Source organism: Procambarus clarkii, chromosome 39, assembly GCF_040958095.1.
Source record: "Procambarus clarkii isolate CNS0578487 chromosome 39, FALCON_Pclarkii_2.0, whole genome shotgun sequence".
NCBI classification, from domain to species: Eukaryota; Metazoa; Arthropoda; class Malacostraca; order Decapoda; family Cambaridae; genus Procambarus; species Procambarus clarkii.
In genome coordinates this window covers 3,695,640-3,718,139 of record NC_091188.1, presented here as the reverse complement: position 1 = coordinate 3,718,139, position 22,500 = coordinate 3,695,640, and the positions used below count along the sequence as shown (strand labels likewise).

The following is a 22,500-nucleotide window of genomic DNA, read 5'->3' as shown; positions in this document are numbered from 1 at the left end:
GCCAGAGCTCAACCCCCGCAAACACAAATAGGTGAGTACACTCACACCTCATCCTTCCCCAGCAACATTCGTCTCTGTCCCTCCCATAGGCAATCATAGCTGTCGCAGTAAATCAGTTTCGGGTACAGGAAGTTTTTTGGCGGGAGGCTGGCAGGCTGGCTAGCTGTCTGGCTGGCTGGCTGGCAGGCAGGCTGGCTGGCTGGCTGGCTGGCTGGCTGGCTGGCTGGCTGGCTGGCTGGCTGGCTGGCTGGCTGTTTGGCTAGCTGGCAGGCAGGCTGGCTAGCAGGCTGGCTAGCTGGCTGGCTGGCTGGCAGGCAGGCTGGCTGGCAGGCTGGCTAGCTGGCTGGCTGGCTGGCTGGCTGGCTGGCAGGCTGGCTGGCTGGCTGGCTGTTTGGCTAGCTGGCAGGCAGGCTGGCTGGCAGGCTGGCTGGCTAGCTGGCTGGCTGGCTGGCTGGCTGGCTGGCTGGCTGGCAGGCTGGCTGGCTGGCTGGCTGGGTGGCTGGCTGGCTGGCTGGCTGGCTGGCTGGCTAGTAGGCAGCCGCAAACAATAAACATATGTGTAGAGGTAATGTTCCCTCCCTCCATCGTCCTCCGCCGTCTCGCGGGCCACAATGACACCTGCAAATACTCTGAAGACTGTGATAAATTACTGTATATCTCGCATGGAAATTAATATTAACACATATTATATATTTACCCATAGGTTGACGCTAGACGACTTTCACAGGTTGATTTACAGTGTGTTTACAGTACGACTTGGTGTGAAGCAGGACTCCAGTCAGTGCCTCTGACACAGTCCCCCCCCCCTCCATCTGTTCCTTCCTGTGAGCGTTCCGCTCTTCCATCCTCCATGCCTCTGTTACCTAGCAGTAAAATAGGTACCTGGGTGTTAGTCAGCTGTCACGGGCTGCTTCCTGGGGGGTGGAGGCCTGGTCGAGGACCAGGCCGCGGGGACACTACAGCCCCGAAATCATCTCAAGATATCCCTTCCTCCCATTGAGGTAAAGCGATCAGATTCTACCCAAGAGTGGTGCTAGGCTACGTAGCGTTGTGTAGCCTGAGGTGTAGAGGACGGAGTACCTGGACCCCACATGGTTGGCTCTGGGAGGTTCTTGGCTCTCAGCTTCGATTTCCCATGGTGTTCTTGACCCCGGCTGAGGCGTATATGGCCAGGCTAATTATGCCTGGATTACCAGCACGCACCTCAGACTCTCCAGCTCTACCACTCTACTCCTGGTGGTGTGCTGACTTACCTGTGCTTGCAAGACTCTTGCGACACCTCCTTAGCCCCGTCTGGCCGACAGTTGCTTCTTCTCTGCAATGACACACTTCTTGCGGTTTTTTAAATTATATTTACGTTAAAGATTTTATGTTTGTGTTAGCTTCAGTCCGTTCTGTATATGGTCAATCGTTATTTCTTTATAACTCTATCAGAGAAGCTGTTCTTTCTTATATCTCTGTGACTCAAGTATCTCTAAATTATTCTCTAATTACAAAGTGTCTGTAACATTGCTTCTGTGTCGACTTTGTCATTTGTTCTTTGAGTCACGTATAATGTCAGCATGTTTTCCGTATTTCGCCTCTCCTGGGTGGTGAAGTTTAGTTACTTCAGTCTTTGCTAGTAGCTCCTGGGTGGTGAAGTTTAGTTACTTCAGTCTTTGCTAGTAGCTCCTGGGTGGTGAAGTTTAGTTACTTCAGTCTTTGCTAGTAGCTCCTGGGTGGTGAAGTTTAGTTGCTTCAGTCTTTGCTAGTAGCTCCTGGGTGGTGAAGTTTAGTTACTTCAGTCTTTGCCAGTAGCTCCTGGGTGGTGAAGTTTAGTTACTTCAGTCTTTGCTAGTAGCTCCTGGGTGGTGAAGTTTAGTTGCTTCAGTCTTTGCTAGTAGCTCCTGGGTAGTGAAGTTTAGTTACTTCAGTCTTTGCTAGTAGCTCCTGGGTGGTGAAGTTTAGTTACTTCAGTCTTTGCTAGTAGCTCCTGGGTGGTGAAGTTTAGTTACTTCAGTCTTTGCCAGTAGCTCAGGATCTTCAGCCCTGGCAGGAGCCACGTTGAGTGTGGCGGGGAGGGTGGGAAGGGCACACTGTATGGGGCAGTAGTGTGACACCCTCCTCACACTAGGGGGTAGTCACCCGCCCTGCCGCACACCACCACTCTCCCTGGCCAGTGTGAGGCTACTGTGTCGGCTTGGTTAAGTTAGGTTATAGGTTGGTTAGGTAGGTTAGGTTAGGTTAGGTAGGTTAGGTTAGGTTATAGGTTGGTTAGGTTAGGTTAGGTTATAGGTTGGTTAGGTAGGTTAGGTTAGGTTAGGTACATTAGGTTAGGTACATTAGGTTAGGTACATTAGGTTAGGTAGGTTAGGTTAGGTTATAGGTTGGTTAGGTAGGTTAGGTTAGGTTATAGGTTGGTTAGGTAGGTTAGGTTAGGTTAGGTACATTAGGTTAGGTAGGTTAGGTTAGGTTATAGGTTGGTTAGGTAGGTTAGGTTAGGTTAGGTACATTAGGTTAGGTAGGTTAGGTTAGGTTAGGTACATTAGGTTAGGTAGGTTAGGTTAGGTTATAGGTTGGTTAGGTAGGTTAGGTTAGGTTATAGGTTGGTTAGGTTAGGTTATAGGTTGGTTAGGTAGGTTAGGTACATTAGGTTAGGTAGGTTACGTTAGGTTATAGGTTGGTTAGGTAGGTTAGGTTAGGTTATAGGTTGGTTAGGTAAGTTAGGTTATAGGTTGGTTAGGTAGGTTAGGTTAGGTTAAGTTATAGGTTGGTTAGGTACATTAGGTTAGGTTAGGTTAGGTTAGGTACATTAGGTTAGGTTAGGTACATTAGGTTAGGTTAGGTTAGGTACATTAGGTTAGGTTAGGTACATTAGGTTAGGTTAGGTTAGGTACATTAGGTTAGGTTAGGTTTGGTTTTATCGAATTTCTATGTTATTTTTAACTCAAATTAAAAAAAAACAATTAAATCATATATAATGTAATGGAAAGATCAATCTTTCCATAGGAAAAATATTATGAAAAATATATTTAATGGAAATTCGGCTTGTTAGGCAACGTGATCTAAAGTCGAGTCAGCAAGAGTTACGTCAAGACAACCAGAGTGACGTCAAGACAACAACAGTGACGTCAAGACAACAAGAGTGACGTCAAGACAACAAGAGTGACGTCAAGACAACAACAGTGACGTCAAGACAACAACAGTGACGTCGAGACAACAGTGACGTCGAGTCAGCAACAGTGACGTCGAGTCAGCAACAGTGACGTCGAGTCAACCAAGAGCGAACCTTAAGGACAGTTCGTTCTCAATTCACAATCGGCAATCCCGGGTTCGAATATCATTCAGGACAAAAAATAGTTGGGCGCACGTGCTATTACCTCATGCCTCTGTTCACCTAGCAATAAACACGTACCCAGGAGTTAGTAGTTCGATCTTGGAGTAGGCCGGGGGGAAGGGGAGGGAGGGACATCGATGAAAGCTTAGTATATGTATATATACTGGCTGCCTGTCCCCTGACATAGTGAATGATTTTTTTTAATTACTTTAAGTATAATGTTTTCGCCATGTGTGCTTCCTGTGTATGCAGATTACATATGTAAATAGCGGCTGTGGTTCCCCGGGCGACATTAAGCGTCGGGTGTCGGTTGCGGGGCGGCCCTAAATTGCCCGCCAAATGCAATGCAAATACTTAGGTTAGGATAGAGGTGTACTTGTCTGAATATGTATTGGCCCAGCTCACCAGCCTGGCTAAACTAACGCTCAGGAGCTTCGCCAACGCTCAGGTCGTGAAGAAAAAAAACACATGCATAGCGTTGATGAAAAGTGTATTCCTAGTTATTATTTAAATTTGGCAGTGAATGCATGAAGCAGGCGCGCCATGGAGCCGGCCATGCCCAAGGCGGCCCCAGACAAAGGTGCGCGCGCAGCCCTGCTCTACTGCCCGCAAACAAAAGAAAACTGAATTGCGCAAGTCGTCTTCGGGTATTTTCATTTTAAAGGCTCATATTATACCCGGACGTTTCTGTAACTATTTAATTTAGCACGTACTTAAGGACAATAATGTATGTTGCACTACAAGCCAGTGACTATAATGGGCCTTCACATCTTAGAGCCCGCGGCCCTCAGAAGATGGCCAGACGGGTCCTGGGTTATTGGGACGAGGGCAGAGGAGCCGTCACTGGTCCAGGTGTGTGGTGAGCTTGACAAGTGAGGTCTCTGACCACACCATTACCAGGGTGACAGTGGCAGAGGCCTCCTTCCTTCCCTCCCTCCAAGCCCGGAGAACACAGCTACACACAGCCACGCTCGATTTACATAATTGTATTAAAGAATGTAGGTGTTCGCTTCCTGGGTCAGTTGCTCCTTCTCCTGCTTGGTCAGTGGGTGTAGGTGGTGGTGGTTGGTGGGTGGAGGTGGTGGTGGTTTGTGGATGTAGGTGGTGGTGGGTGTAGGTAGTGGGGGTTAGTGGGTGTAGGTGGTGATGGGTGTAGGTGGTGGGGGCTTGTGGGTGTAGCTAGGTGGTGGTGGTTAGTGGGTGTAGGTGGTGGTGGTTTGTGGATGTAGGTGGTGGGGGTTAGTGGGTGTAGGTGGTGTGGGTTAGTGGGTGTAGGTGGTGGGGGCTTGTGGGTGTAGGTGGTGGTGGTTAGTGGGTGTAGGTGGTGGTGGTTTGTGGATGTAGGTGGTGGTGGGTGTAGGTGGTGGTGGTTGGTGGGTGGAGGTGGTGGTGGTTTGTGGATGTAGGTGGTGGTGGGTGTAGGTAGTGGGGGTTAGTGGGTGTAGGTGGTGGTGGGTGTAGGTGGTGGGGGCTTGTGGGTGTAGGTGGTGGTGGTTAGTGGGTGTAGGTGGTGGTGGTTTGTGGATGTAGGTGGTGGGGGTTAGTGGGTGTAGGTGGTGGTGGGTGTAGGTGGTGGGGGCTTGTGGGTGTAGGTGGTGGTGGTTAGTGGGTGTAGGTGGTGGTGGTTTGTGGATGTAGGTGGTGGTGGGTGTAGGTGGTGGGGGCTTGTGGGTGTAGGTGGTGGTGGTTAGTGGGTGTAGGTGGTGGGGGTTAGTGGGTGTAGGTGGTGGTGGTTTGTGGGTGTAGGTGGTGGTGGTTAGTGGGTGTAGGTGGTGGTGGTTTGTGGGTGTAGGTGGTGGGGGTTGGTGGGTGTAGGTGGTGGTTGTTTGTGGGTGTAGGTGGTGGTGGTCAGTGGGTGTAGGTGGTGGTGGTTTGTGGGTGTAGGTGGTGGTGGTTAGTGGGTGTAAGTGGTGGTGGTTAGTGGGTGTAGGTGGGGGTGGTCAGTGGGTGTAGGTGGTGGTGGTTTGTGGGTGTAGGTGGTTGTGGTTAGTGGGTGTAGGTGGTGGTGGTTAGTGGGTGTAGGTGGTTGGTGGGTGTAGGTGGTGGTGGTCAGTGGGTGTAGGTGGTGGTGGTTAGTGGGTGTAGGTGGTGGTGGTCAGTGGGTGTAGGTGATGGTGGTTAGTGGGTGTAGGTGGAGGTGGTCAGTGGGTGTAGGTGGTGGCGGTTAGTGGTTGTAAGTAGTGGTGGTTAGTGGGTGTAGGTAGTGGTGGTGGTTCACCCACCCCTTCTCTTCACTGTAAAGGTCACTTGTAATCAAAGATTATATTTCCATTACATTGCGATCGGAAAATCATTCTTTAAACAATCAGTCGTAGTTTTTGTGTTGAGAAAATGTAGACATTTTACCCGCGAGTGTTGAGGCTGCCTTGGACTCCCGGCGGCGCTGACGTCACACAAGCCAAGAGTGTAAACAAATGAGCGTAGTTTGGGTTTATCTCATAAAACACACTACCTTGTTTTAATGGGAGGCTATTAGATATGAAATAAACAAGAAGCTAATATTTTGTTCTTTTATATATGGTGTATTAATATTCTTTATATATCCGTATTGTTCAGTTATTGGCTAGATTGTCCGAAACGCTATGCGTATTAGTGGCTTTAGGTATTGTGTGTACTAGCTCTATCTATAAATCCAACGTTATGTTTATAAGTCATCTATATATGTACTTTTCCTGAATACAAATTTGAATTTGAATTTAAATTTGAATTTTGAATTATATCTTCAGGTTACTGATCGCGAAGGCGGGAAGGAATGCCCACATTTTCTTCAATAACTGCCAAGCAAGATGTAATGCCGGAGTTTATTCTTGTATACGCGTCCAATTCGTGTGTTTGCTAAGGTATCCCAGCGGCTCCTTAACAAACATAGCTAATCTGACAGTTGTTACCTGACAGCGTGGACTGGTGACAGTGGGTCACCACTCTGGTCACCATAGCAGGAGTACCAAAACAATGTCACACTCACATTAGTTGTGACGTTGAGTAAATGTATGCAAATATCTGTAAATGCTGAACAGCCTAGAATAGAACCAGCAAAAATACATTTTTTTTATGTATGCCAATTTAAAAACGCGCCTAAAGCCAGACGCAGTCAACTCTGTGAGTATTTAAAAGACCTTAAATGTTGCGTGGATTTTATGGCTTTGTTTGAGAGCTCTGACGAGGTCTTTCTTCGAGGCCGCTCACTAAACATGTGTGCTTTGATCCTGACGGCCTCTTCTTGTTCGGTTTTTATTAGTAAGATGTAAACAAATAAAATTACATTAATTTGCGTTGTCTATATTGGTGTTGGTTCCTAATTTTCCTGGTTATAAAGTAGTCAGTAACCGGTAATTTTTCCTGGATGCCCCCTTCTTAATGAGACCGTTAATAAGGACAAACTTGAACAGCAGTGATTAGCAAGGTATCTTACAGTCTGTGGCCAGTGTTGGCCGCCCGGTGCGTGCGACTATCAACACACTGAGTGTGGTGAGTGTGAGAGTGTAGTGGTATAGCGAGCTAGAGTGCCAGTCATGCCAGCACTCTGGCATGACTGGCATGCCAGAGTGCTGGCATGCCAGTGTGCCAGCACTCTGGCACTCTTCCAGCACCGACACAGGCCCGTCGGTGCTGGAAGCGGACGAAGAGCGGTTGATGGTCAGCTCCCTGGAGAACAGCAGCAGGGGCCTGCCTGCCTGGTCCACCATAGCGGCGGCTTCATGCACATTCCAAGAATACCTGGCGGGCTTCACCGCCTGGCTCCTGGACATCCGGGAAGGATATCACCCTGGAAGAAGCGGGTCGGCAGGCAGGCAGGCAGGGTGGGTGGGAGTCGAGGGTGTCCCGTCTTGACCAGCTGCTTACCGGGACCTTCTTCCACTTACCTTGGCGATGCGCTCCAGGAAGTGTCCACTTCTATTTCCAGAATTGTATATTTAAATTTGGTATTAACGCATTGTTGCTCGGTAATTATCCTATGATTGTTTTCCCAGCGCACACACACACACACACACACACACACACACACACACACACACACACACACACACACACACACACACACACACACACACACACACACACACACACACACAATGGATGAAACTAGAACAGTTGGACCAGACAATGTATCACCGTGGATACTAAAAAACGCAGCACAGGCCCTCAGCGTGCCTCTAGCAAGGATCTATAATGAGTCACTTACGAAGGGAGAGTTGCCCAATTGCTGGAAGAAGGCAAATGAGGTTCCAATTTTCAAGATAGGGGATAGGGAAGAGGCACACCTACCTGTCCTCCTGGCTCAACTACAGATCAGTATCACTGACAAGCATCCTCTGTAAAGTGCTTGAAATAATAATCAGGTTAAGACTGGTAAAAAACTTAGAGAACATTAGGTATGTAAACAAACACCAACATGGGTTCAGAGAAGGGAAATCATGCCTAACAAACCTTCTGGAATTCTATGATAAAGTAACAAGAATAAGGCAGGACAGAGAAGGATGGGCAGACTGCATATTTCTGGACTGCCAAAAAGCCTTTGATACAGTACCGCACAGGAAACTGCTATTCAAACTTGAGAGGCAGGCAGGAGTAAGCGGAATAGCCTTAGCTTGGGTAAGGAATTACTTAACAGGCCAGAGCCAGAGAGTAACAGTCAGGGGCGATAAGTCAGACTGGCGAACCGTAACGAGTGGAGTACCTCAAGGATCAGTGCTGGGACCCGTTCTGTTTCTAATATACGTGGACGACATGTCTACAAAAGTAGAGTCCTATATATGTCGATGTTCGCGAATGACGCAAAATTAATGAGACGAGTTGTGACAGATGAGCATTGTAAGATCCTCCAAGAGGACTTGATTAAGCTGCAGAGATGGTCAGAAAAATGGCTACTGGAGTTCAAAACGAGCAAGTGTAAAGTTATGGAAATTGAGCTAGGTAATAGGAGACCAAAGGGTTAGTACACAATGAAGGGAAACTGTCTACCTGTGGTGATTCGAGAAAGGAACCTGGGAGTGGACGTAACACCAAATCTAACTCCTGGGGCACATATAAATCGCATAACGACAGCAGCGTACTCTACACTAGCAAAAGTTAGAACATCATTCAGAAACCTAAGCAAGGAGGCATTTGGAATGCTTTCCACTGGCTACGTGAGACCAGTCTTAGAGTATGTAGCCCCATCATGGAGCCCCTACCTGAAGAAACACATTAGGAAACTGGAAAAGGTTCAGAAATTTGCGACGAGGCTCGTCCCAGAGTTGCGAGGGATGGGTTATGAAGAGCGACTGAAGTAACTGAACCTGACTACGTTAGAAAAACGGAGGGAGCGGAGAGTTATGATAGCAACATATAAAAAGCTTAAGGGGATTGACAGAGTGGAAATAGACGAAATGCTCACACTGAATACCAACAGAATAAGAGGACATGGGTGAAAGCTGGAAACTTAGATGAGTCATAGAGATGTTAGAAAGTAGTCTTCTAGCATGATAGTGGGGAAATAGAATGAACTAGAGGAGCACGTCGTGGAAATAAACACTATTTATAGTTTTAAAACTACACATGATAGGGAAGTAGGACAGGAGTCAATGCTTTCAACAATTGGCGGCAAGAAAGCCGGGATCCAAGAGCCAGTGCTCGATCCTGCAGGCACAAATAGGTGAGTACAAATAGGCGAGCACACACACAGACACATAGGTACACTTGAGAGGCGGGATCGAAGAGCCGAAGCTCAACCCCCCCGCAAGCACAATTAGATGAGTACACCTTCAGCACCTATATTTAATGATTCAGTTGCAAAGGGAGAATTACCTAGTTGCAGGAAAGAGAGAGAGAGAGAGAGAGAGAGAGAGAGAGAGAGAGAGAGAGAGAGAGAGAGAGAGAGAGAGAGAGAGAGAGAGAGAGAGAGAGAGAGAGAGAGAGAGAGAGAGAAAGAGAGAGAGAGAGAGAGGGGAGAGAGGGGGGGGGGGGGAGAGGGGGCTCTTGTAGCTGCAAGCTACTCCAGAGAATAATAAGGATAATATTCGTTAAATACCTATAGATGATTAGGCATGTTAACATGAACATTTGTTGAGGGAACACAATTTATGCCTGATCAACCTACGGGCGTTGTATGATTAAGTAATAAAAGTATGTCAGGATAGATTGCTGGGGAAGATTGCCTATTACTGAACTGCTAATAAGCTTTTGACACCATTCCACCACAGAGAACTATAAACCATAAACTACCATAAACACCTGCGAGTGTTATTGCCATCTTATAGTGACGCAAAGGCGTTGATGGTCTGCGCTGGAAAGACGCAAATGCGTTGCTTGTCGGGGCTGGAGAGACGCAAATGCGTTGCTTGTCGGCGCTTTTGGCGTAACAATGTTGCTTGTCGGCGCTGGAGAGACGCACATGTACTGCTGTCGGCGCTGGAGAGACGGAAGAATTTCACGTGGGGTTTCATGCAAAGAAAAGCAAAATAGTCAATGAAGTTTGTCACTAAAAGTGATGAGGTGAGTCTTAGTGTACATCTTGAGGGAGAACCAGTCCCCGGAGTCCTTCCCCAAGCCTGTCCTGCTGGCTCCAGGACCCCGGTCCTGCTGGCTCCAGGACCCCGGTCCTGCTGGCTCCAGGACCCCGGTCCTGCTGGCTCCAGGACCCCGGTCCTGCTGGCTCCAGGACCCCGGTCCTGCTGGCTCCAGGACCCCCGGTCCTGCTGGCTCCAGGACACCCTTCTGTGCTGGGACAGGTGGAGGTTTACCCTGACGGCCAGATGGGGTTACGCAGAAATCCAGACGGAAAACTAGAGCTGAAACGTATTTGCTAACTGGCCACTGGCCACAACACCACCACCCCCGGCCACATCACCACTGGCCACATCACCACTGGCCACATCACCACTGGCCACATCACCACTGGCCACACCACCACTGGCCACACCACCACCCCCGGCCACACCACCACTGGCCACATCACCACTGGCCACATCACCACTGGCCACATCACCACTGGCCACATCACCACTGGCCACACCACCACCCCCGGCCACACCACCAATGGCCACATCACCACTGGCCACACCACCACTGGCCACATCACCACTGGCCACATCACCACTGGCCACATCACCACTGGCCACATCACCACTGGCCACACCACCACCCCCGGCCACATCACCAACGGCCACACCACCACCACCCCCGGCCACACCACCACCACCCCCCGGGCACACCACCACCACCCCCGGCCACACCATCACTGGCCACACCACCACCAGCCACACCACCACCACCAATGGCCACACCACCACCACCACCGGCCATAACCTCACTTGCTCACTAGACAAGGCAGGTTGAGCCGAAGATCGGGTCTTGCTTGTGCTCAAGCACGCAACTTCCGCCCTTGCTGCCCAAAGCTAATGAGTCGAAATTTGCATACAAGCGCGAGAATAACAGGAGTCGGGAGGAAGGGGGCACATTCCACCTTTTTTGTGGGACGGTGTTGTTGCTCCGCTGCTGCGTCCTGTGTTAGCGGGGCTCGCTGCGGCTCCCTGGTACTCTTGCTGTGGCGCTCGCTGGTAGGCAGCCAGCCAGCCAGCCAGCCAGCCAGGCTGGAGGCCGGGCCTCGCTGCCTTCTGCTGCTACACTGGAGGCCTTCAAGGTTGGCTGCGGACTCCCGGAGTCAGGCCGCTAAATTAGCAAACATTGGTGTTGGTCGAAATAGTTGGGTGTATTTTGCTGCTTGCCCCGGGCCAGGCATTACGTCTCTCCCTGGGGTATCCTGGTGAGGGCTGGTTCCACCCCATCTCTCTCTTACAGCTGGCCTGGGGTACCCTGGTGAGGGCTGGTTCCACCCCCATCTCTCTCTTACAGCTGGCCTGGGGTACCCTGGTGAGGGCTGGTTCCACCCCCATCTCTCTCTTACAGCTGGCCTGGGGTACCCTGGTGGACTGGTTCTACCCCATCTCTCTCTTACAGCTGGCCTGGGGTACCCTGGTGGACTGGTTCTACCCCATCTCTCTCTTACAGCTGGCCTGGGGTACCCTGGTGGGCTATCTCTCCCTCACTCCTCCAGAGGTTCGTTAATTCCTCATAAGTTCCCAGTACTGTTTCATCTACACCAATCCACAGTTTTTCTGGTGAACCTGGGTTGCGGTCAGCAGGTAAGATAACCGCCGTTCTAATGATACACCTTCAGGTTATCGTCAATTAACAATTAACATTGGCAACATGACGACTGCGAAACAGAGGTAGGAACTCCAGAGTGTGTGTGTGTGTACTCGCCTACTCACCTAGTTGTGCTTGCGGGGGTTGAGCTTTGGCTCTTTGGTCCCGCCTCTCAACTATCAATCAACTGGTGTACAGATTCCTGAGCCTACTGGGTTCTATCATATCTACATTTGAAACTGTGTATGGAGTCAGCCTCCACCACATCACTGCCTAATGCATTTTATCTGTTAACTACTCTGACACTGAAAAAGTTTTTTCTAACGTCCCTGTGGCTCATTTGGGTACTCAGTCTCCACCTGAGTCCTCTTGTTCGCGTACCACCCGTGTTAAACATGTTATCTTTATCTACCCTGTCAATTACTCTGAGAATTTTGTAGGCTGTGATCATGTCTCCCCTTACTCTTCTGTCTCCCAGTGCCATGAGGTGCATTTCACGCAGCCTTTCCTCGTAACTCATGCCTCTTAGTTCTGGGACTAGCCTCGTGGCATACCTCTGAACTTTTTCAAGCTTTGTCTTGTTCTTGACAAAGTACGGGCTCCATACTCCAGAACTGGCCTTACATATGCTGTATACAAGGTTCTGAATGATTCCTTGCACAGGTTCTTGAAAGCAGTTCTGATGTTAGCCAGCCTTACATACGCCGCAGATGTTATTCTTTTTATGTGGACTTCAAGAGGTAAGTTTGGTGTAATATCAACTCCAAGATCTTTCTCTCTCTCCGTTTCATCAAGGACTTCATCTCCCATTCGGTATCCTGTGTCTGGTCTCCTGTTTCCACTGCATAGTTTCATTACCTTACATTTGCTTGGGTTGAACTTTAGTAGCCATTTGTTTGACAATTCATTCAGTTTGTCTAAGTCATCTTGTAACCTCCTACTATCTTCCTCTTTCTTAATTCTCATAATTTATGCATCATCAGCAAACGATGAGAGGAACGAGTCTATTCCCTCTGGGAGATCATATACACTGTGTGTGTGTGTGTGTCAGACCACGGAGGAAGAATTGAAACAGAAATTTCCTTAATTACTTTCGTATATTAATAATATATCTTCAGAAGGAATGATTTACAAGTCAGTAAGTTTGGACATATATAGGCAGGAGAGAGAGAGAGGTGAAGTGAAGTGAGGTACAGTGACAAATATATAAATGGGATTAAGAGGATATAAATAAGAGCTACATCACATAGGCAAATAGGCCCATTCGTGGATAATAATAGCATAAGATAGTGGATATTAACAATGAATTAGTGAGATAAATGTGTATCAGTGATCCACCTCAAATCGCCCTTTAACTGATCAATTAAAAATGGATCTAAATTATACAAACCACTTCTAATGTTCAAATTACATGATTTTGTAGTTTGTATAAAGCAGATTCAATTATGTTCCTATTGAAAGTGATTTTTAAAGTTCGTTATTGAAGAAGCCATCTCCCAATCAATTTGGTGAGATTTTTATGACAAATGAACAAAGCATTAGACAATTAGCCATGTCTTACAGAGTATTTACGTTGCGAAAGTCTACATTTCAAATCTTTAGATGTTTGCCCAACATAGAACCTATTACAGTCTTTACAAGGTATTTTATAAATGACATAATTATCACTACGAGGGCTGTTTCTAACTAATAGTTTAAAACCCCGTTTAAGTTCAAAAGAAATTCGGTTTGTTATGCTTTTCAACTCATCGTGGTCTATAGTGGTCTGCGGTGACCAGGAACCTGAGTTCAAATCCATCACATTGATCTTAAAGATTTGTCCTCACATCACGCAATTGTGATGTCATTGTATATATGCAAATCTCCAAACTGAACACAATTAATGTGAAATGTTTGTACCTGAAGCTAGACACAGATACAGCAAATTTATTAATTATGGCATGAGAGTCTATTGCATATGAATTCCATATCATCTTGTTTACCGGTTACAGAAGAGATCTGACCACTTAGCCTTAGCTTGTGCCTTCATGGACGAAGTTAATTATAACCTTTGATCACTGTAAGCAGTCCAAAAAAATATAATACACTAAGATTTAACAACAAAATATAAATAGCTATTAAACATTAAAATCAGGCGTTATGTATTTTTGTATAGTTCAAATGCAGTCCACCTAGTACCCTTGTCACACACATGCGCCATAGGCTAATGACGCCAGAACTACCCGCACACGTTAGCACCACAACCACACCATAAGTTAACGACGCCACATAAAGCCATTAAAAAACCACCACAACAGTCCCTGGGTGTGAGAGCGACACGCCTCACTTAACCACAGTGGGCGCTAGACTGGGTCTTCTTGCACGTGGCAACTTGTGCGCGCCAGCAGCTAAATGCGCGAAAAGTGACGTTATTTTTAAGAGGACGGGTTGCATGCGCAGCCCCCCCGCGCCTCACAACCTCTTCTCATTAGGCTATCCTTCCAAGATTATAGTTCCTATAGATAGTACCAATATCAATAGCTACTGTGGATGAAATGTACACAACATCGAGTGTTGTGTACATTTCAGCATTTGAAATGTACACAAATGCGGTGTTCATTTGGGATAGGCTATCTCTGCCCCCTCTCTATCTCACCTCTCTCTCTCTCTCTCCCTCTCTCTCGCCTCTTCTTCTTCCCTCTCTCCTCATCCACCCCTTCATTCAGACGATCTCTCTTTTGTTATTTATATATACAAGAGTTCTTACATTCTTGTACAGCCACTAGCACGCATAGCGTTTCGGGAAGGTCCTTCATCCTAATTTTCCCCGGAATACGACCCGCCAAATCGTTTAACAACCAGGTACCCATTTTAAACAGAGGCTACAGTTAAGGATTGACGCCCAGTAAATCCTCCCCGGCCAGAATACGAACCCAGGACAAAGCGCTCGCGAAACTCCAGGCGAGTGTCTTTACCACAACACCACGAGGACTGCTAACAATACACTAAGTTCTTATAGATAGAAAGGGAACTCAGGGTGCAATTACACTACGGGCTCATCATAGCCCGTGCTACTTGGAATTTTTGTTCCAAGTAGCGAATCTTAAACAACAAACTCAGGGTGCAACTGGGTACCCTTGAACCCTTGAGAGGTCAAAAGGTCTTACCAGTAGTTATAGACCATTAAAAGCAAACAGGAAAATTATATATATAATACTAATTAAGACAATGCAAGATGTTATTCACTATTTCACTTGATTTTATTAGTTAAATTTTAATAAAAAACATTTGCATTTATTGAATATTTGGTAATTTTCCTTGTAATAAATTACCGTATATGATCTTTGTATTATATTTAGTAGAGTAATATTGAGTGCTTGTAAGAAGCATAGTCTAAAGTTTCCTTCAACTTGTTTCATTATATTAAGACAAGGTTTCCTGTGAGGTATTCATTTAATTTTATTCATACTGTTTTATTTTATTTTTATTTTTAACTGGTATAACATAAGGGCAAACACCCATAAAACTACCCACCCACCAAGGATGAGATGAACTGAATATGTTGAAGACTCGGAAGACATCAGGCATGGCCACTGTAGTGAAATAAAGTATATGCTTATAATGTATCACGTTTGCTACGACAAGCTGGAAATTTGTTAACTGAATAAAACAAAAAAGTCTGAATTTTTGTGGTAAGGAAATAAATATATATATATATTTGTATAAACCTGTTATTAAACCTAAAGTATGTGTCATGTTACCGTGTAAATGTTTTTAATGGAAGAAAATGTAAAGAAATTCGCTGTTCGTTCGAATTCTAGATACAATATCATCATTTACTGACATTAGAGAAAAATCACCTTTGTAATAACGCTCCATCGGTGTAATAACACAGTTACACCAACACGTACAAATGTCTGACCTGTGTTCAGATGACATTTAGTAGTGTGTTTCTGTCTTTACCTCAACATTTATAACGTCACGCCACATTTAGGTCTATATGGTCCTAAACAACCCGTCCTCTTAAAAATAATGTCGCTTTTCGCTCGTATGCGCGCTATGGCCAAAAATGGACGTAATTTTAATTGAAATCGGCTCAGGAAAGTAATGTACTGTCCCGTTTTCTGTTTGAGTCCTCTGGCTTACTCGGAAAGGTTAGGAGAGGAAACTTTCAAGTAACATTTTTCATGACGTTTTGAAACTTAAGGAGAATTTTCTGCCCACCTAACCTACCAGAGGACCCTTAACTTACTGTTTTGGATAAAAAAAATCCAAAATTTATTTTCAATTTTTTTAATTTGTGAAGAGTTTATACGAGCTCTTCATTTAATTCCTGTTGCAGCTTGCTCTCCCCCCCCCCCCCCACATAATCCATACATTGGGAGGTTAGCTACCATTTGTTTTGACAGTGTTAATGATAACATTTAAGGTGGAGCTGTAAAGGAGACTTCATAGCAACACTAGGATCAAACATTTAGATTGGCAACTAGATTTTTCAAGTAAATGTGTAATGCTACTCATAATACTTCCCTAAATAATTCTTGAGTATGATAGAATAGCAAAGTTGTATTGCTGTTTTCACTGTAGACAGCCCATGACCGCAGACTACAGAATTTTATAAACACTAAATATATAACGAGCTAATTGGACAGTATAGAGTAGAGCATCATTCGGTAAACCTAAATAACCTGGTAATTCTATAAATTCACACTAATGCATTCATGAATCTGTGTATCTATGTATTTACGTATGTAGCTTAGCCTAACATTTTAAAAACACTACGATCACCTTCCGTGGTTGTTCAATAAATCTCTGAACTGTTTGTTTGACAAATCTTTCACCCTGTCCATGGAGGACAGAAGAAAATGTATATGTGCTAGTTAGCATTGTAAATGTGTGGCCACGTCTGTGGTAGAAAATAATAATAATAATAATAATAATAATAATAATAATAATAATAATAATAAAATTCTATTATTTCAAGGATCTTTCATGTCTCACGTGGAATTCAGACAATATTGCCTAGTGGTTGGTGTAGTTCTTTGGTACTACACTCTGACACCGACTTCTGCGCAGTTAATGCAATATGCACTAGTTATGTAAATAAAAAAAGCTGGTTGGGCAAACCTGTAGCCTAGCAACCTGTTATTATTAAAGACATATACAAATTCGTAATATCTACATACGTTCGGATTCCTAAATGCGTGACACGTTCAAATTGTACCTTAAGTAAACATTAGTATTCTTGAAGTCCTTCTAACAATTTATTTACATGCATTACACACAGAAATCACAATTGCGTGATGCTACAAACTTGTGGATTTCTTCATTTATTTACATGCATAGTTCTATGGGCGCAAGGTTTGAGTGAGAACGGTTCAACATGAAACAAGCGGTTTCCTTAATTAAGACTGTATTAAGATTAAGTCATTTGTGCTATCCATGAGCTCACCACTGACCATTACTAGATATGTATCCTTTGACAGAATTCTTGGACTGTTTAACACTTTAGCCTAGCACTCGGCATATATCCTAGGAATCTATGCTGTAAGAGTTTTTTACTTTTATGTTTTATTTGTCTTGAATGTAGTGCATTTTATGATTCTACTTATATATTTAATTTAACTCTACTGTGTGTAATGTATTACTGTGTTATGTATTTAATTGAATTACTGTGTTGTGGTCTAAAGAATTATTCTGTCAAAATATTAATCAAATGTTCTAAGCGATAATTGCGATATCGCCCTTACGTTGAGAGATAAAGTATAATATGCACATGACTTGTCTTAGTGAAAGACTGAGAATTGATTTGATTCTTGCCGCCGGAGACGGTTTGTTTATTGTGCACACCATAAAACGGGCATTTGGGTTCAACCGGAGGTTCAGTACATTGTTAAATTTAAGGTTAAAATTTAGTATTGCGAATCATCAAGCATGCCAAGCCTAGTCATATATCTCTGAGGAAGGAAGTGGAATGACATATTAAATACCAAATATCTATTACTTTCTTAGGAGTTTTTCAATGGAAATGGCATAGTACGAAGCCTTCCCTAAACTCTAATCGTGATTAGAATTTCCTTAAGGCAAATAGCAGCTAACTTTCCCAACATCGAATATCTTCAGTAAATCGGTTTTATATTCTGGAATATTCTTTAAAATTTAATTTTCTTCAACTAAAATACACCAACAAAGTATTGTTGTTAAACTCACCATTCAGTCATTAAGCAGCGCACCTCAATTGTTCCTTCATATGTAGGAAAAAAAAATGGTCGCTGGCTGGTTCATGCGTTCAGACAAGTGTTCGCTAGCCTATATTTTTCCAAAAAACTGTAGGGATAAGACATGCTCTTATTCTACCCTAACATGATTTTAATCCACTATAAATACACTTATCTTCGAATGAATCGATACAACATAGCACATGGTAAGCTTGGTTTAAGGGCTTTCATAATTTTAAGAAAGGACTAAACACATTCCTCCATAAAAAAATACGGGGTTATTCATGAAGTAACGTTCCCAGGTTGCATTAGTCTCGTTACCCATGTAATTGGTGCTTAAATCTCGAAATTGCAGTATTTTTCCATCAAGGGCATCTCTTTTTGTTTTTTTTGCTTTTTATGCAAATTGAGGCTAATGACACAGTTTGTGACTATCAAAGTAACATTAGTGCTGCACATGGGTACATTGGTCAATCATTACTTGAAATGGCAACAGTGGCTCCTACCGTTAAAATTATATACTATATATTTTTAATTTTCATTGTCGTAAAAAAAAGAGTTAACTAATTATGTAAATTAATATTAAGTACATTCTTTCCTGTGGTTTAATTGTCATTTCATTAATTTACGCAGTGAAGTGGTTTTGTGGTCATTGTTAGTAATGAGACGTCTTCACCGGCAGATGGTCCCGTGCGGGAGAACCTGCAGTGATTACCTCGCCAGCAGGTCAGTGCCAGCAGGGCCCTGGCCACGCTCGCGGTCTCACAGCTGGTCTGTCGTGGCAGCAGCACCCTGGCACCTCCCTCGGTCTCGCTTCTTCCTCACCTCCCATTCATCCTGGCCGTGGCACCATCGCCCTCGTCTGTGCTGCACCTGCGGGGACCTCTCCGTGCCTCCAGGTATACAAGGGTCCTCCAGTCTGAGGCTCCAGGGTGACTAACAGTGCACCTGTACGACCCTGCGTCTAGCTGACCCGTAATGCCTAGTGACAAGAAATTCTTAGTTATATTAGACCCAATGAAAGGTTATCGTGCCAAAATAATTTAGTTTTTATAGGGGGGCCAAAACAAAGGAATTCTCACAGTATCAAGATAGTTTTTTTTGCCATAAACATAGAAAAATCTTGTATTTCTTGAAAGAAAATTGTCAGTGTCAAGACTCGCATATTTTAGTGGCAAGATAGACAGTTTTATAACGTACTTCGTTCCACAGAAAGTGATGGAATTCTAAATTTGTCTAGTGTAGCCTAATTATAAATTTGTGAATAAATCAATTGCTATGGTTAAGTTGAGCGAAATCCTCTGAGAGATCCAAGTGCCAAAAGTTATGACAAAGAAAATAAACTTATGATTTGTGCAATATCGTGTTATAATTTTGTTTCATTAAAGTGCAATATTAGTAACTAGAAATAAACAAGAAATGATTACAAGTTCTACAAGTGTTGCAATGTAGTGTGTCGAACCTAGCGCTCATAAAAAAAAATTGTCATCAGAAAAACAACATTTTAAAAATATAAAGACTTAAATAAGACGTATAAAATTATGCAGTTCCATCGCTTCAATGTGAGCCACAAGAACCGTGGAAGTTCCTTCCAAGACACTGGATGAGGAACCACGACCTTGGCCAGCTGCTCAAAGACATGCCTCAACCACTTGGTATCGTTAGCCAGAGGCCTGACGTGTCTAAGCATTTGTACCCGGTGTGTGACGCTGTAAGTTTGCAAGTATAAAGGCAAAAAAAAGTGATTAACATAAGTAAATATAGAAACTAAAAAAATAAACTCCACCTTGAAGGACAGGACAGTAGCACATGATGAAGGATATACGGGAATATGGCTTTGTGTTACACTGTTATGTCACGGTGTTGTGGTAGAGTGTGTTGCGAGTGTACCTGGTGTGTGTAGCGGGTTTCGTCTGGGATACACACCCCAGCCCCTTACACTTCGTGACTCACCAAAATGGGGCAAAGCCACGGACGTCTGAACGACTCTGAGCGTGAGTATTATTCTATTGTTTTCGTTTGCAATTTTAACATTTAGTATGCATATAACTTTTGCAAAGGTTCTTATTACATTAGGAGACTAGTCTCACGGACAATCTTAAGTATTTGACTGCTCTTCTGTTTCAGAAATCCAATATTGGTTTTATAATTTTTTTAGTAAACACTAACCAGTGGAGTTTTACTGGCTACCCAGACGTATTGGTTAAGGTCAATGAATTTGCTGATGAAACTAAAATCTGCAATTCGCACGTGACCCCTGCTCTCCAAACATATTAATTTCACAGATTACTACACATGATACAATCCCTCCCCCACCCCCCCACCGTATTTTTACGATGGTAAGGGAAGTGAGTGAGTGTGACCTATAATAAACTTAGCGCCTTCAAACATTACATTTCCCACGGTCATTTTCATCAGAATCGTAAATAAATAGTCCCCTTTGCCTGCTTGCATACTGTTCTGTTTAATAAAGGCACCTTTCTCTCCCGACTGTTTTGTCCACTTACGATTGAATGTCATTCCTTTACAACAGTTGGCGCCGTTTAGTAATTGCTTAGTAAATCCGTTCATATCGATAGCCTCATATACTTCTGCTCCTGAATAGTATTTAATTCTCTAGTCATACCGACATAGCATTTTACCTGGGTAATTATTTATTCTCCTCTTATGCAGTAATAAAACATGAGATATCATCATACTTTTAACATGATGTTTTAGAAATGGGTATCAAGTTATTTTTTTACTATAAACAAAACCAGGCAGCTGATGGTGTTCCTCCACCGGGTGGTGTGTGTACTGAAGGTTGGTGCTCTGTACCCGGTAACATCTCTGTACCAGGCAGCTGATGGTGTTCCTCTCCCTTGTTGTGTGTGTACTGAAGGTTGCTGATGGGGATGTGTTACAGAGAACTGTGTGACCCAGCAGGAACTGTTGTTCCCAGTTTCTCTTTATAGTTTTCTGCAGTTGACAACGCGTGATGGGGGTGTTAATATCTACATTATCTTTACGCGTTCCTTCTTCTTCGGGTAATTTGCCCGCAGATTCATTTCCATACATCCCTATATGACTAGGGACTCTGTTAATTTTAACTTTTCTTCCCTTTAGTTGAAGGGTTTAGAGGAAGACTTGTGTTGACTAAGTTTACATTGTCTAATGGTTCAGGATTCCCTAAGGCTGGAAACGCTGTTTTGGAATCGTATTTATCAATACATTTTATGATGGTTGTCATATGCATGTTCAATGGACAGCTTGATAGCGAACTTTTCCGTCTGTAATGTGGAGACTGTCACTCTTTGGCTAATGGAACAAGAAGGGGAGTAGAAAGCTGCTGCTGCCTGGGTGGATTTTTGATCTACTGAGCAATCAATGTAATGTGTAACTGTTGAGGGGAATATTGTAGGTTATTAAGGCTTTGAGATACTGCGGGTGATAAATTGTCTTCCTTGATTTTCGTAGGTTGAATCTTAGCTCCGCGGCAGGAGGAGCCAGCGGTGGTGGTGGCTTGTAGCCTGGTGCAGGCTACCTACCTTCCAGGCAAGTCAGGTCCAACTTATTGGAGGTTGTTATAAATCGGATGGTGTTTAAAGTTCTTGATTAGTGCTGTCATCTACTGTTCAGTGTTCTGAAGTAGGGTTGACTTTTTTACAACTCACGAGTCTCTTCTGGAAGCAACATCCTGTATCGGTTTTAAAGATCTTGGCTGCTAGGGATGCTGTTATGGCTTGGATTCTAGTTCCAAGAGGTTCCAGATTTGTCTCATGGTATAAATCTTCAGTTTTCGTCCATTTTGGTGCACCTGTGATGCATTAAACACATAACGCATTAGAGGGAATGTTTAGGTCCCCTCCGGATTGTCCAAATTCATTAGTACCAATTTCTACTATCTAATTGCCTTTTACATCAATATATGTACATATATACGATGGTCCTCTTCGTTACTATACGTACTCTCTAAACAGGAGGATAATACATAATACATGGCTTTTGAGTTCTCATTTGATATTTTAGGCGCAAATTCAAGACTCCTGTTCCCTATTCTGTCGAGAGGCGGTTGTGCTTCTTTAAGGGCGGGATCGCCACTTCCTATGAGGACTAGATCATCGGCATAGCTGGGCATGTTTGTGTGTGTGTTATGCAACTGCCCTAGACTATATAAAGAGGTGATATAGTCAAGAGTCAAGAGCTAGCTACGGGTCCTCCAGTGTAGTGAGGTCCAGTTCCCTCAGTCCTTCTTCATAGCTCAGTCCCCTTAGCTCAGGAACGAACCTTGGTGCATATTTTTTGACTTTTTATAGTTTTCCTTTGTGCTTCTTTAGGTAGAGGGTTCAATACTGGTGCAGCATACTCAGTGCAGGCGATGAGTCACAATAACGTGGCTGAAGTATGTTCACCAGACCACACACTAGAAGGTGAAGGGATGACGACGTTTTGGTCCGTCCTGGACCATTCTCAAGTCACAATCGACTTGAGAATGGTCCTGGGCGGACCGAACCGTCGTCGTCCCTTCACCTTCTAGTGTGTGGTCTGGTCAACAGCATACTCAATAATAGGTCTCACAAAGGAGGTATGAACCGCTCGAAAGGGATCTTTGTCCACGTTTCCGAAGGATTACCGGACGTTTGCCAGTATGGCATGTTCAGCCCTCCTTATTCTACTGATGTGGGCCTCTGGTGATGCATCTCGAGTTATGTCCCCTTCTAAGTCTTTCTCTTTTTCCAGAAGTTGCCTTTCCTTCATCCTGAAATGTATATGAGGTTTCTTTGTTCCAACTCCTATCCTCATAACCTTGCAATTGTCTGAATTAAAGTCTAATTATACATTGATATCATGTCCCCCCTATCGTTCCTTTTCTTCAGTGTA

At 44.4% G+C, this 22,500-nt stretch overlaps 1 protein-coding gene across 1 annotated transcript in view; it reads left to right on the top strand.

The window, feature by feature from the left end:
• Fbxl7 (F-box and leucine-rich repeat protein 7) overlaps positions 1–22,500 on the top strand; it is a 327,726-nt gene that overhangs the window by 38,810 nt on the left and 266,416 nt on the right. The window contains exon 2 of the mRNA XM_069338307.1: positions 18,323–19,634. Within this exon, the coding sequence (XP_069194408.1) occupies positions 19,598–19,634 (37 nt within the window). The 5' untranslated portion in view covers positions 18,323–19,597. The remainder of the gene's footprint in view (positions 1–18,322; positions 19,635–22,500) is intronic.